The 15,599-nt window shown below is 31.6% G+C and overlaps 1 protein-coding gene across 5 annotated transcripts in view; it reads left to right on the forward strand.

The window, feature by feature from the left end:
- The window catches only part of LOC129953636 (protein enabled), a 184,789-nt gene extending 173,284 nt beyond the window's left edge, over window positions 1-11,505 (forward strand). For 2 of the 5 annotated variants that reach the window (XM_056066880.1, XM_056066875.1), the window contains 6 exons: window positions 3,782-4,172; window positions 4,395-5,222; window positions 5,290-5,448; window positions 5,516-5,713; window positions 10,885-11,002; window positions 11,083-11,505. In XM_056066880.1, coding sequence (XP_055922855.1) covers window positions 3,782-4,172; window positions 4,395-5,222; window positions 5,290-5,448; window positions 5,516-5,713; window positions 10,885-11,002; window positions 11,083-11,111 — 1,723 coding nt within the window. In that variant the 3' untranslated portion in view covers window positions 11,112-11,505. The remainder of the gene's footprint in view (window positions 1-3,781; window positions 4,173-4,394; window positions 5,223-5,289; window positions 5,449-5,515; window positions 5,714-10,884; window positions 11,003-11,082) is intronic. The other 3 variants (XM_056066876.1, XM_056066878.1, XM_056066877.1) reach the window with 3 other exon arrangements.
- Window positions 11,506-15,599: the final 4,094 nt, after the last annotated feature.

Genomic DNA, 15,599 nt, shown 5'->3' on the forward strand with positions numbered 1-15,599 from the left:
CAGATAGATTTTTAACAATTTATTGCTTAAATACAACCATTTTTTCATTGTGAAATAATAGTATAAAATAGACTTTTGATTATTATGTTGCTTCTTCCTGGAAATAATAATAGAAAACAAAAATTAGAATGATACCCTTTTTGTAGCGAGAAAGTAGCTTAACGGTAAAAGTATTTCAAGTTCTTTGAATATTTTGTAGTGGCACTCTTATTATTAATAACTGCTTCCACTGTTCGCCCCATCGAATTCACCAATTCAGCACATGTCTCGACAGGTATGAAGTACCATTTCTTTTGAATTTTCGACCACAGCTCGTCTAGCTTTTTGGTTTTACAACCTCAGATCCTTCGCTTTAAGATTTCCCATAAGTGTTCAATTTGGTTTAGGCCGGGGGATTGGGATGGCCATTCCATAACAATGATTTTGATTTAGTATTGGGTAGCCAATTTTGAAGGGTGCTTCGGGTTATTTTCCTGCATGAACTCACATTTGATTGGCACCTCCTTTTCAGTTAATGTTACCATAACTGAATTTAAGATGTGGACATAATCCATATCGCATATCTCATCTTTGATCTAAAATATTGGACCTACACCAGGTGCTGAAAAGTACCCTCAAATCATTATATTCCCACCACCGTGTTTCACCGTCTTCTTTGTTTATTTTTAGTTAAACTTCTTTAAGCTTTCTCACATACATTTTTCCATCGGATGTAAACAAATTGATCTTCGTTTCATCCGACTTCAAAACTTTATTCCAATAAGAACGGTGTAAGTGTTTGTGGGAAGTCTTTGTATAATATTTTGCTTAGTTAAAAAATGCCACTTTTCATGGACCAGGAAGATTTGCCTCTTAAAGTTGGTTTCTTATTGTTTTAGCTGTCACTGACCCGTTTAATTAATTTTTGAGTTCTCTCAAAGGAACTAATGGTTTCATCACACTTTTTACATAATAACAAATAGTGTATCAAAACGTATCATTTTCTTCATCTTGTTCCTTCTTTAAGCGTGTGAGTTTTAAATACTCTTTTCTTCGGACGGTTTTATGTTCTTACAATTTTAACCATCGTTTTTCCAGCTTGTTAAATTTCTCGTTCAAAGGGAGTTTAATGTAATCAACGACTCATATTCATTAAAATTCTAGATGACTTTTAGACATTTTGTTTAGTATAGAATATAAAACATGTCACAAATTTATAAACAAACTCAAGACGCCTATTTACAGACAAAAAACTGGATTCTTACATTAAAATATCAGTTAAAGTAGGTTGCTTCTATTATTTTTTCTAGACAAAATCATCATTGAGTGTTTAACGTATAATCATAAAATATTGTACAAAACGTTCATCTATTGCCCTCTTAATGTGAAAACTCAAACATTCTTGGGTGAAATCGCCTTGAGTTGATGAGTGACTATCACATTTTTGATAGTTAAATTATCTATCACCGAGCTTTCTGTCTGTGTAAGATGATCTCGATTCAATTTGATTGATTGTGTCCTAACATCTTTCTTACTTTTTCGAATGCCGTAAGCTTTGTCGGCCACAATAATGTTTTTTTTTTTTACGGAAAAAAGGTTACTGAGAAAATTTTTCACGTTTTTCTGTAACAACCTTGTAGCTCTATTCAAAAATTAAATATTTGTTCGAAAATGACTATCACATTTTTGTTGTGACGGCTTCTTAGCTACAAACTTGACTACCATCTTATATAGATGAAATTCGTTCATTTTGATTCTCATTTATCAAAAATCACCTTAGCATCACCCTTGTATCTAGAAGCTGTCGCGATCTGGGGTTGTTTATGTTTATAAAAGTATTTTCTAACAATTTATTATCATCGAACAATACTTTATGGTCTCAAATTAGTAAATAAAAAAAATGTGTGCATGAACTTCAAGTCCTTTGACGATATATAAACATTGTTCAACCGAGTACTTTCGACCTTCGAAATGCAATCCGTTTCCTCTCTTGGTGCAGAAACAAAATTTCCGTTTTCGAACGCCAATGACAAATATTCGAAAACGGTACGAAAAATACGAATGCGGATTTGTCATTCCGTAAGTACTAGATTTCTTATCGGCATTAGAAATAGAGAGTACAAAATATTCGTTTTTGAACGCATTACAGAGTAGGGCCCCTGATAGTTTGCTGCTACCAATTACACATCTTCTTATTTCGCTTAGCTCGGCCCACTTTCTGATCAAATGTATGACATCTTCCTGTTCCCTTAAGTTGCATAGACTTTATTCTAGCAGTAGATCCGGTCTAAATAAAGTGTAACCATCATAAAAATGCTATTTGGGTCACATAACTAGTTAGTTGGCCTAAACAATGACTCAGCCTCTCCCACTTCATTCTTAGCTCTACACTTTTACTTTTACAGATTTGTTTTACTAGCTGCTACATCATCCCCGATTAAATCCAGTGAAATATTGTATCTTTTCCCCAAATAACAACCTCTCTTACCAACTAATAAGGTCTTGAATGGTTTTGAGGACTTCTTCTTTAAGCTTAAAAGTTTTTATAAGCAGTAAGGCAAGATTCTGTTTCCAACTTGACAACGTAGTTTGGTGTGCTTACTATTTATAAGCTGGAAAAATTATTTCCAATACAAAACAGAGGTTTTTGCGTTATGCGTTAAACTTTTAACGAGATAATTGCTGGATCTAATGATGATCCTTTTATATGAATTGGACAAATAACTGCATTGTATAATTCACCATCCATTACTTTGTTGAAAATCTCAGTTCGAATGCTGATTTACAGAATTCTGATGAATTTTTACACAGGGCAATACTAAATGCTTGCTGCGCTTCTTAAGCTTTTTTTTTCTTTTACATTGTGCCTTGTACGTCCTATTTGACTGAATATGTTTGTCGAAGCTTTATCTCAAACTGATATTCAAATTAAAGATTGAGAACTTGATGAAGAAACGAGTTAAAACTCTTAAATGAAGAAATCTCTGATCACATTATATTTAGAGCCCTTTGATATAATTATAAATAAACACTAAAAAATAAGTGAAGTTGGTTTCGCTCCTCTAAAAGCTCCCCTTTTCGCTCAATTAATTTTATCCTAAGGCAATTGATCAAGCTCTGAGCTAGGTTCAATATACAAAACGCAAAGATTTGTTTGACAGTTCCATTATCTGCTCAGAGCTTAAAAAATCGCTAATAACCTGAGTTTAACGATTATGGTTTTCTTAAAAAAATGGCCTTAAAATCTTTCAAATTTTGCAATGCAATGCTTCGAATATAAAAGATTTTTAACGACGACGAAACATGGAAGATTCATTACAAAAGACCAAACAACTTTCCATTAAGAAGTTCTTCTTTTTTGTTTTAAATAAATGTATCTAACAATTTTGAAACTTTAATCCTCACACTATCACAATCACAACAATAAGCTCACATACACTTTAGTAAATAAGCAAATTTTTCTCAAAAAAGATGAAGAAAAAACTCAAATATTAAATTTAATCTTATCCTTCACATTTGAATCACAAAAACACAATCACATCCAACATTTAAAAAAAGAAACACATAATTGTACACAATTTTTTTATTTTTGAACATTTTTGTTAATTTAAATGATTTGTTTTGTTGTTCTTGTTCTCTTTTTCTCTCATCATCATCATCATGATCCTTTTGCACATTCCCTAATTGCTCGATCCTTTTTGATCCCCTTGAATTTCTAAAAAATTCTCTTTCATCATGATCGCCTCATAAAAAAAACTCAAAAAAATCAAAAACCTATGAATCGAAACATAACGAATTAAAGAAATTCCCTTAGTGCACCACCGGCTCCACAACCACCTCCAATGTCGATGCCACAACAGATTTATGGCCAAAGTCAAATAACTGCCAATGGTATCCTTCAGCAGAATGGTATTATCGGAGGCGGCGGTGGTAGTGTAGGTGGTGGTGGTGGTGTAAATTCCGGTATGATGCAACCGCCACAAGCGCCACCAAATTCACAAGGCGGTATTCCACCACAGCAGCAACAACAACAAGCCCAGCAGTCGCAACAACAACAGCAACAATTACAATCTAATCAGCAACAACAACAGAATCAATATCATGCTCCCCAACAACTCGCACAACAGCACCATCAACATCCAGTGTATTCATCACAACAAATGATAAATAATTCATACCAGCAACAGAATCAGGTAAGCCAAAAAAATCCATCATCAACAGTCCTACGAACCATGAGTTGAATAAGCTGCAACAAAGATCCTTGTCAGATCCTTTTATTCATACTTGCATTTGATAAAATATTTTAAAATTGGAAAATCAGTTCTTTTAATCACAAACTGTTTTGTTGTTTTCCATTAATCAATTCCAAATACCATATGGTTTGTGTTTTTGTGTACTTCCATTATGACATACAGTATCAGCAACCCATCTATGTGTCATCTAGTTCTAATCCAAATCTAAATCATCATCAATACTCACAGCAGAACATTGTCGGCGGCGGTATGGACAGAGGAAGCTTACCCCCTCTGCCTCCCCAAAACCAACAACAGCAGCCGTCACAGCAATCCATGCCAAACGGTCCCATTTATGTTTCGTCGTCACAAAGTCAAGGCATTCCATCGTCGGCGAGTTCCAATAGTGTAGTGTATGGTAGCCAACAGCTGCAACAACAGCCGACACAGCAACTCCAGCAGGCGCCTCCACAGCCACCGCAACCTCCACAACAGCCGTCACATCTTCCAATGTTAGATCCTTCAAGTGGCGGACAGTATGGCCAGACGAATGGGCCAAGCATTGCCGTGACTGAAAATCTCTACAGTCAGATTCCAATGGCACCACCCATGTTGCCATCCATGGGTGGCGCTCACAATGGTATTCCTATGCCACCACCGATGCTGAATCGAGCTACTGCCCCTGGTGGAGGAGCACCAGCAGCTCCTCCACCACCACCAGCATTTGGCGGCGGGGCACCGATGTTTAACAGCGGCAACACACATGGAGGGCCGACTGGAGGTGGCATCCCACCACCACCTCAACCTCCAGCCGCTCCACCTGCACCACCAATGATGGGTGGTGGTGGTGGGGGACCAGGTGGTCCAAGTGGACCAGGCGGTCCTGGAGCACCACCCCCACCACCACCTCCACCTATGGGTGGCTTAATGCAGAAGAAAGATGACCCTGCCGCCGATTTGATGGGTTCCTTGGCAGCACAATTGCAACAAGCTCGACTCAAAAAGAACAAGGTTAGTCTTTATTTGCAATTATATCAAATATTTATGTTTATTGAACTCTCGAAACTCTTTCCTTTAGACTGCACCCCTACCGGCTGAGAATAGTGGAAGCAGCACATCAAGTGGTGGCAGTGGAAACTATGGAACAATTGGTCGGAGCTCCAAAGGCATGGCTTCCATGATGGACGAAATGGCCAAAACATTGGCACGTCGAAGGGCTGTAGCTGAAAGAAAAGAGGTTTAATTTAAATTAATTTAAAAAGCTTTATTTCATTTAACAAAATTTTGTTCTTTCTCAATTTTAGCCGGATCCAGCAGAAGAAGCACAAAATGCCAAACAACGGCCATGGGAGAAATCAAATACTTTGCCACATAAATTAGGCGGTTCGAATTCTAATGGCAATTCCAATTCGGGAAATAATAATTCTTCAAATAGCGGAAGTGAATCTCCCCGACCAATAAGAAAACGGTTTGGCAGTGCCAGTGAAGAAACGATACTTAAGGTAAGTTTTGATTGCTCTTGGAAATTTAATTTAGTTTAGTATTAAAAGATTTAAAATTTCATCCATAAATGAATAAAACAAATACGTAAGGATGCCCAGGGCGCAGATAAAACAGTCAATTGCTATTTATTATTACTTTTATTTTCAAATGATCAATATTTTTGGGCTTTATTACTATTTTTTTAACTAAAAAGCGATCGAAAATTCAAATTTACAGAAACAAAATTTCACACAAGTAAAATAATATTTCCGTCCATGGAAAAATTTTATACCAATTTACCTCTTACAAAATATTTTTATTTATTATATTTTCTTTGAAATAGCATAGTAGAGTTTGATTTATGAAACAAATCATGAGATTTTGAATCGCTTTTAGTCTATTCACTTCACTTCGCTTTATCTATTACTTCTTATTTAGTGAAACTGCAAACTTCTTTTTTAATGTGAAAAACTCAACTGACGGCAATTCGAGTGCTCGTTAACAGTCTACCTTTGAGTTAAGCTTTAGACATAATACAAAATTAATTTTGAAAGTTTGACTTTTCACATTTATTAAAAAGTTTATGATTGCACGAATTTTGTTAAGAAAATCAATTCGCTTTCACAATACATACAATAGACAAAATAAATGATCTTTAGATTTAAAATAGAGCCTTTCAAGTTTTAACTCAGACACATTTTAGAAAAACTCATTTTTCTTTTACAACACGGACTTATTGTTAAGTATAGAGATTCTTTTTTCACCCGTACTACACAAATGTTTACTCGGCTCAACACTTCCCACTCATTGCGATATCAGACACTTAAACCCAACATAAAAATACTATAAGATGTTTTGCAATACTTGACGATGTAGTTTTCTCCAAAGCGACACTTCTTCTTTCTTTCCAAGATGGTAAAAAAAGAACGAAACCAACGACATCAGCACCCTCAAAAGTTTGTCACTTGGGTTTCAATGATTTTTTACACCAGAAATAAAGACAAACTCGTATATTTATTTTTAATAAAAACAAAAGTTCAAAAACAATTAATTTTCTATATTTTTTTTTTGTTTTCGCTTTCAAAGCAGTCATAAAGTGAAATTTTACCAGATTTATATTGACTTATTATAACAAAATGGCTAACTAACATTTTATTGTTCAAATGTTGTTTTTTTCGGAAGCTACCTTTTCTCGTAGAGTTTGTAACTTCATAAATTATTTTTGATTGTCAGTCTCCAAAGGATTTCCTTAAGTCAACGTTTTTTCCTTTCCCTATGAATAAGGCTTTATAAAGTTTCTAACTTTCATTGAAATAACTCTTGTATTAAATGTTAAGTTTTGACTAATTCTATTTTGGACCTTTCACTGTTATAAATGTTAATTGTTACAAAGTTCAGGCTGTATTACTCGAAGTCTTAATCCGACTGAACTAATTTTAAATCTTTTGTTACATTAAGTTGATTATATTTATGTCAAACCTGACTGCAAGAGTCTCGATAGAGAATATGTCAATACAATGGAAGCTAATTTCCTTAGGTTCTTTATAATTTAATTTTTAAAAAGCATTGCTGATGGTGAATTGAACTAATTAAAAACTTATACTTAATGCTTTATTTGCACATATGGGTTTTCCAAAAAAGACTAGAAATCATGGAGAATCGAAGAACATACGCCACATCAAATCCATCCAAATAACGTCACTCGTTATCTGTTCTCTACTAAGTATTCCAGTAGAAATTTCTTATAATTTGCAGTCATTGCTCGTACGTGTACTTTGCCACGATGAAAATGTTGAGTTGGCCAACAAAATTGACTATGAGATAATTAGTTAGAGTTCACAAATTAAATTCAAAATTGTCAAGTCCCTATTTAAAACCCCTTAACAGATATTGAGAAGAAATGGTCTGTCCAGTTTTTGATTTAAATTTAATTTTTACGATTAAAATATGTAGTTTTAAAATGTTTTTAAATTCTTATTCGAAAATTATATCGTGCAATTTTGCTTATTGTCTTAAAATTCACAAAATACACAAATTTTTGTCTTTTTATTATTTTATCCAAGAAACTCTTTTTAATATGGGTAGGTCTTTGCTTAACCAAAGTTATGTGCTCACGAGTTTGAAAAAATTTGGTTTACAAAATCTCATTTCTCTTCACTTTTCATTACTTTAATGTTAAGTATTTTTTTCTTAAACTTGGGTCAAATAGTACAGTATAATGAATTCGTGTTCGCAAAATCAGAAGTCACGAGAAATTACAAGTCAAAGAGCTGAAATCTCTGAAGACTTTCCCAAAAAAAAGTTATTATTAATGGGGATAATTTAAGGCTTTGTTTAAAGCTTATTACGCTCTAATCCCGGCCATCCCTGACAACAGTACTCGCACACAGGAACGTTTGAGAGTTTTAAGTCACTAGGGCCTTGTTCTCAACCGACTATTTTATTTATTCTTAATCCCGGCTTATTTAAAAAACCTTCTATTTTATAATTGGTATCACTTGGCGTCAAGCTGGAAACACCACAACACATATAACAAAAGCTATAAGGCATTGAATGGTGTTTTTGAGTCCTGCATTTTTATATTTGAACTTGGAAATTGGTTCCAAGCCTCTTAAACTTGTAGACTTTGTTTATCTGGTTAAATTAAAAAAAAACTATCGAAAGCGGATTTGTGTGCTCTTAAAGTGATCTATGTGTCGCTGATTTTTATATTTTGGCACAAAACTTGAAGCTTAAAACAACATTTCGTGTAGGGCTTTTATACCTGGTGTTTTTTTTTAAACAGGAAAAAGGATAAAATTGCTTGGTTTTTTGCTTTTCAATCTACTGCGCTTCTTACAATTACAATTCATAACAAAAGTCACACCATAAACATAAAACAGATTTAAAATTTGGTTATATATTGCTTTCATTTAAAAAATCTGATTGCACCCCGCACCAATTGAGTTTGTGCAAAAAAGTTAAAAAATAAATTATACCTCGTGAAAACTGAAGTGAATCAAAGTAAAACTTATACAAACTGCTATATTGCAAGTGGGCAATTTCTAAGCCTTTGTTTTAAACACTTCAAGATTCATATTCTAATAAAACTAAAAATAATAAATGCAAGGTACAAAAATCTACATTAGTATTTAATAGTTTGAATATGACAAAACAAACCCAAATTAGTATTTAGTTGGAAAGCATTTATTTGCATTGACAAATTTTGTCCTTCGAGGCATAGATTCAACTAATTCCTTACACTACGAAGGAGCTATTTTTGACCATTCTTCCGCTTACACTCTTTTGAGATTGCTCCTGTTGTAGTTTCCAGGATGTCTAGGTAAATGGGCTGATCCATTATAGCTTCCAACTGAAGATGCAACCATATATCCCCAAACCATGACCAAACCACTGAACAAGCTCAACCGTTGCTCTCACATTTTTTTACGTCAAGCGTTAACCTTACCAACCGAGCCAAAAAGATAAATGTTGTCCAGTACTAGAAATCTTTGCTGACATTCTATTTTGCAAATTAAAATCATTTTGTTTGCTTTGCTAGTAAACGGTCTCTTCCTGGCATCTCTTTCTTGGTATTGATCAAGATTATCTAAATTGCTTTTCGAAAAGATAAGTTTCAGCCTCTTAAACAAGTGTGGGGCCACTCATTCTAAGGTTATCCTTACCTGTCGAATAATCCACCTTTCATCCGCATCATTTTAAGTTTGTGTTCCGCTTGTTCTCATCTTACTTTCAACTGTTCCTTGTTTCTGGTAAAGTTTTATAATGAATTGCATTGTAGAATGACTAGTATTAATAACCGTGCAACTTCTCCCAAGGTTTTGCTCTCCTTAAAGTGCATAATGACCAAATTGATTGAAGTTTGGACGCTTTGTCTAAATTTTTTTGAAACAAATTTAAATGTTAATGTAGAGAAATGTCAACAATAGTTTTAGTTTTAAAAATCGAGTATTGTTGGATCTCTATAATAATTAAATATAACAAACTAAGACCTTTACGGCGTTGTACGAGATTTATTTTAAGAAATTTTTTGGCTTCTGAAGGAAATGCTTTTTTTTTATAAAATTTAACTATTATTTTATATTTTATCATATTTCTCTTAAACAAATTGGGGGTCATAGTTTTCATTCTTGATTTTTTAAAGAATAAATTTTTGTATGCTTATTGTTATAGATTTCTTTATTTATTTATTAACATAGTTCGACAGTATAAATATAAAATTTGAATTAAAAATAATGTAAAGAACACGAGTTACACCGGTGTGAACATCTTCATCTCGAAAAAATGGGCTTGCACTTCCTTCACGATTCCGGCTGATTGGCTTGAACTGTTGAATGAACTATCATCAAATGAATATACCGAAAATTGGACTTTTGGGAGACATTTGAAAAAAAAAAGAATTTTGCGTTTTTTTTGTTTTTTTGCTATAAAAAAATCTAATTTTTTGGAATTGTTGCTTGTCGATAGTTCATTCCATGTGCTTAATCCAACCCCTTGAATTTTTTGAAAAACACAGTTTTGAGAATAACTCGTTTAAAGTTTCAAGTCCTCTTAACTATGTTAATATTAACTTACCTTTCAATCGGCGATGCCTGGTCCATAAAGTGTTCCTTCCTCTTCTTCTCGAAACTCTTTCAAAGCAGATTGTTCAGCTCTTGAATCAATTCTGGCTTGTTTAAAGGCATCACTTACGCGCCGATCAGAACGTGAGATTCGCTTTTCATCACGTTTCTCAACATAGGTATGGGCTTCGCGGCCTGTAGGGCATCCCTTAACCGACATTACTTTTAAATTACCTTCAAAACCTTCATTAAAAATTTCCTGAATAATTTTATTATTAAGTTTATCTAGTCCTTTTCCATCGATTCCTTTATTTGTTTTATCTTTTTTAAAGAGCCGGAAGTCGTAAATTTAAGACGACATCCAATTTTATAGACATATTAAACTATCAATTTATGAAAAAAAAAACGATCTTTTGAACCCATCACATGGGATGACCCCTTTAAACTTTTTAATTCTTAAGATTTTATCAATTGACTATAATTTATTTTCTTTAAGACCAGGAGTCAATTCTCCTGTCGATCAGATTTTCCGCGGTGGTAGTGTATCTTTCCTACCCTGTAGTAGACAAAGTCGTTTTATTTTGTTGTTATTTTTTTTAAATCTAAAATTACTCTTTTAAATAATGCAGCAAGTAAATGGTGAAGGACTCTCGCTTGCGTTGTCAGCCGATCTAGATAGTTTAAAAGCTGAACTTGTTCGAGAAATGCGATTAGAAATCCAAAAAGCAAAACAAGAAATTATAGATGGTAAGTTTGAATTCTTAGTTATGATTATATTTACGTCAAAAGAATCCGATAAATATATTTTTTCTTTTTTTTTCTTTTAGCAATAAAATCGGAATTTAATCGGAGGTAAGAGCAATGCCCGATTGTGAGAAGGAACAACAAAAACAAAAAACACACACACACATACACTAAAGAAACCTAAAATTACAAGTTTTTATATAAATTTTAAATTTAAGTTATACATATTATTAATGAAAACCAAGCAAAACAAAAACAAAAATGAAACATAGTAAAACACGAAAACAATGAACTGAAATTATATTAATTCGCTATAAAATATAACAAAATAAAATAAATAAAAATTAAATAAAACAAATATGTATGTTATTAATTGAAATATAAAATAAACACAAGAAAAAAGAAAAAAGAAAAAAAAAACAAAAATCAAATCAACTGTAAGGAATACGAATATTGCTGTAAACAAGAAAATTAAGAAAAAATGAAAACTTATTGAAAATTTAAAACAAAGAAAAAGTAAATTAAATACACTTATAAACTACTAAATACTTAAGTTAATAATAATACATTTAAAAATACAAAATCGTATAAAAAACAAAAATTATTATAATTAAATTTTTAGATTCAAAAGACATCGGTAGTGTCAAAAATTAGTAATTTATAAATGCATTATAATATAATATATAAATATAAATATATATAAAAATTTAATACTAGTGTAGAGCAAAAAGAAACAAAAGCAAAACAAAACAAACAAAAAAAAATCATCGTACATGTATTTATATATGAATGTTTTTCCTGTTTTTATTTTTGTATAATTTTATTTCGTCCTCTTTCTATTGCATATTTTTAAATTAATCCTCCTTAATGTGAATTATATTATTACTATATTATTATTATTATTAATAATATTAATATTAATATTGTTTGTGTTAAAAAATATGTTTTTCTGAAAGACACGCATTTTTTGCCACTATGTTGCTAATAAATTAAAATCTCTATATGTGCTGGCAAATTAAATATGTATAAGAAAAATAATACACAAATAAAAATAAAAATAAAATAATACATTTTTACTAGAACAAAAATGACTACGAAATAATAAGCATAATAATATATAAATAAATAAATAATTGTAAACCTTTTTTTATAAATATAAAAATAAAAATATTCAAAAAACAAAATGCTTTCTAAATGTTACTATACACAAGTATTTAAGGGAAAATTAAAATTAAACAAACAACATAAAAGTACATATATATTATAATTAATACATAAAATATAAATACGAATATATCTTCGAAAAATGCCCGACATTCTTTTTTTTTTTTATTTATATGAGTATTATACAGAAACAAAAAAAAAACAAAAACAAAATGAGCAAATTTACAATTTTTTGACAAATAAAACAAAAAATAATTATTTAAATGCAAAAACAAAATGTTTAATATTTCTAATGAAGTATTCAATATGAAATTTTTCATAACAGGTTTTTAATTGAGTAAGTATCGATTTTCGATTATCGTGAAAAATTTGGCCAATAAGGTAATGGGACTCCGGTCAGCTTGCAATTTACAGTGGCTCATAGCTTATTTATTATTTTAAATATTAGTAGGAATTTCTTCAAAGCTTTAAGCATTATTGGCAACATTTTAAGTCTATTTAAAAAAAAAAAAAACATATTTTGGGCGATAAAAATAATAGCACTGATTGTTGATTTAAAAAAAAAACTCTTTGTTGCGCGTATTTAATATTAAGGCGGTGAACCGTTTACATTTGTTTATGTTTAAATTGTTTCTTCATATAAAACACAACATTTACAGTTTTTCAAAGACAATGGGCTTTGGAAATCATTGTACTAATGAAAAGCCCGAAATTATTAAAAATATACACTTCCAAAAAGTCTCTGTACAGCAGCCTAATTTTATTGTTTTTTTTAAGTACTAGCAATAAATTTAAAAACCAAAGTGGTAACATTGAAAAAAAGTTAGTTTCCACCTTCACCTTTTTACCAAATTTAAACAAATTATGATTGTGGTTTTCAAAAACATGTTATTAATATATTATTATAGTAAATATTTGATATCGAATCAACGAAGAGAAAGCTGCTGTACGGAGACTTTTTGGACTATGTGTAACTTCGGAAGATAAAACTTAAGCAGAAGTATGGCATATTGTTGACTGTTCGCACAAAATGATTCGATATTCATTAACATGCACACCAGAAACCGAAACTCGTAAACGAAAACCACCTATGACGACATCTCTCATCAGGCGTCTTGTTCGAAAAAGCTATAAAAATAACCTTAAGCCTGCTACTGAGCTCAAAAAAATAGAATAGAAATAGCTCAAAAAACAACTGATTGCGTGGAAACCTCAAAATATACTAAAAAGCGTTTAGTATATGCAAAGCAGCACTTTTATTGGGAAGTCAAGAAATAGCACAAAGTTCTATGGACAGATGAAAATAAAACTGTTTTGTTAGGCGTTGAATGATCTCGTTTCTATGTTAGAAGACCTCCGAAAGCAGAATATAAGCCAAAATACTCTACCAAAGTATAAGGTTAAGCACTGAGGTTGGCAAACCATTTATTTTACAAAGAAGTTTAATTCTGTTTAAGGTGCTATTTTGTTTTTACCGCAGCTGTATATGTACAATTCTATACATTCATTGTCTGAACAAAGTTAGCCGTATTTAAATAATGGATGATAAGTAAAATTAGAAAAATTTAAATTCATGGTATTAATTTTGGAAGTTAACACTGTTTAAATAAGTTGTAAGTCACTGTATCGGGCATAACCTGCCAAATTATCGTAAGTGACGATTAAAAAACTCAAAAGTTAAGGGTTCTACATTTTCTCTTGTAAGTTGTTTAAAAGTTAATAAATATTTGTAAGTCGAATTCTATTTCAAAATCGTTTTACTTATTGGACAAAAACAATAAAGTGTTTATTTTTAAAAATCAGTTTTCTCTAAAAACGCATTATTTTAAACATTTTTTGTTCCAACAAATCGTCTTCCAGTCTTATTTGTAAATTTTAAATTTCGTTTATAAATCTTTGTCTATGAATACCATTGACGTTGGTGCCGTCAAGTAGAGAGAATTACTTACCAAAACCCTAACTTTGTATGGTTTCAAGGGTTCCTAGGGTTCTTATTACTTATGCTTATAAGACGGTTAGTGAGACTTCATTTGACTTTACTATATATGAACATCTGCTCATAAGATTTTGAAACATACGTTTAAGACTTAATTTTTCGTAGTGTTTTTGATTTTAGGTTTGTGTTCAAATTTTAAAATATCTGCTTTCAGAATTATTTTAATTTTTGTTTTCAATACTATGTTTTTCAAAAACTTGTTATAAAACATGGTGATATCCAAGGACGAATTCAGACTTTTAATCTGGGGGGGGGGGGGGTCTCACGCTTAACATATAGAAGAGATTTTACTCACCGCTTAAAAATGTTCTTTAATCTTCTGTAAAGAAGGCTAACAAAATTTAAATAACCTTAAATAAAATACAAAAGTGACAACTTTAGTTATTCAATTATTTTATCAGCACTATTTTTTTAGACTATAGTCTAACTATTTAATTTGATTGACTTGTACTTATAAAAGCATTCCAAGATTCCAACAGTTTTCTAAATATGCCATATTTAAAAGCAAAACACAATAGTTTACATGATTTTTATTGCTTTCACGCAGATATGTAAGAAACTGTTTTGAAAATACCTTTTTTTTTAAATGAATATATTCCTTTTTGTTGGCATTTCTATTAATGCGAAAAAAGCTACAAAAATTCCAAAACCCACAAAGTAAGAAATAATCTGATATCCAAAATTGTATGTTTTTTTTTTGTTTGACGTAGTTTTTCGAAAGTTTATTACTACTATCGGTATCAGTCTGCTTATTCGTTGATTGAAGCTGATGCTAGAAAATATTTTGATCTTAAAGGAGTCAACAAAACTTAAATTGTAGTACATAATTTAAAACAAACAAATAAGCTGAGAAGAAACTTTTGTGTGGCAGTCACAAATTACACGTTTTGGAATCTCTTTTCACTACAGCTCTCAAGAGATTCAAGATTAATAAACATGAAACTTGCATTGTGTTTTTCAATTAGCCATTAGTTTAAATAAAAGTGTCACTTTTGCTGTTTTTGGGACATTTATATTTTTGAAATTCGTGTTAAAATCTCAGTTCTTAAGAAACCAACAGTCCTGGCCATATTATTAGACGCATTGCAGAATTTGTATAATTATTAGATTATACGTAATATTTTCAAGAATGGATGTATGGTTACATTTGTGTGCAGGATGGAGCTCCATGTCACACAGAGGGAAGAAAACATCCCTCTGTTGGACTTGCTGGAAACAGCCATTATATGAACCGAATTGAAAACGTGTTGGAGCTGATGAAGAGGGAAGTAGCTAAAGATGCAGTCAATTATTGAAAGAGTAATTCACGTGTGGAATCACCACACCACCCACAAATGCAGGAAACAGTCAAATCATGCATTGATAGTATGCCGCGCAGAATTGAGGCTCTTATTAAAGCAGAACGAGGTTCAACAAAATATTGAAAAAATAGATCTTTAA

This window comes from Eupeodes corollae, chromosome 1, assembly GCF_945859685.1.
Source record: "Eupeodes corollae chromosome 1, idEupCoro1.1, whole genome shotgun sequence".
Taxonomy (NCBI): domain Eukaryota; kingdom Metazoa; phylum Arthropoda; class Insecta; order Diptera; family Syrphidae; genus Eupeodes; species Eupeodes corollae.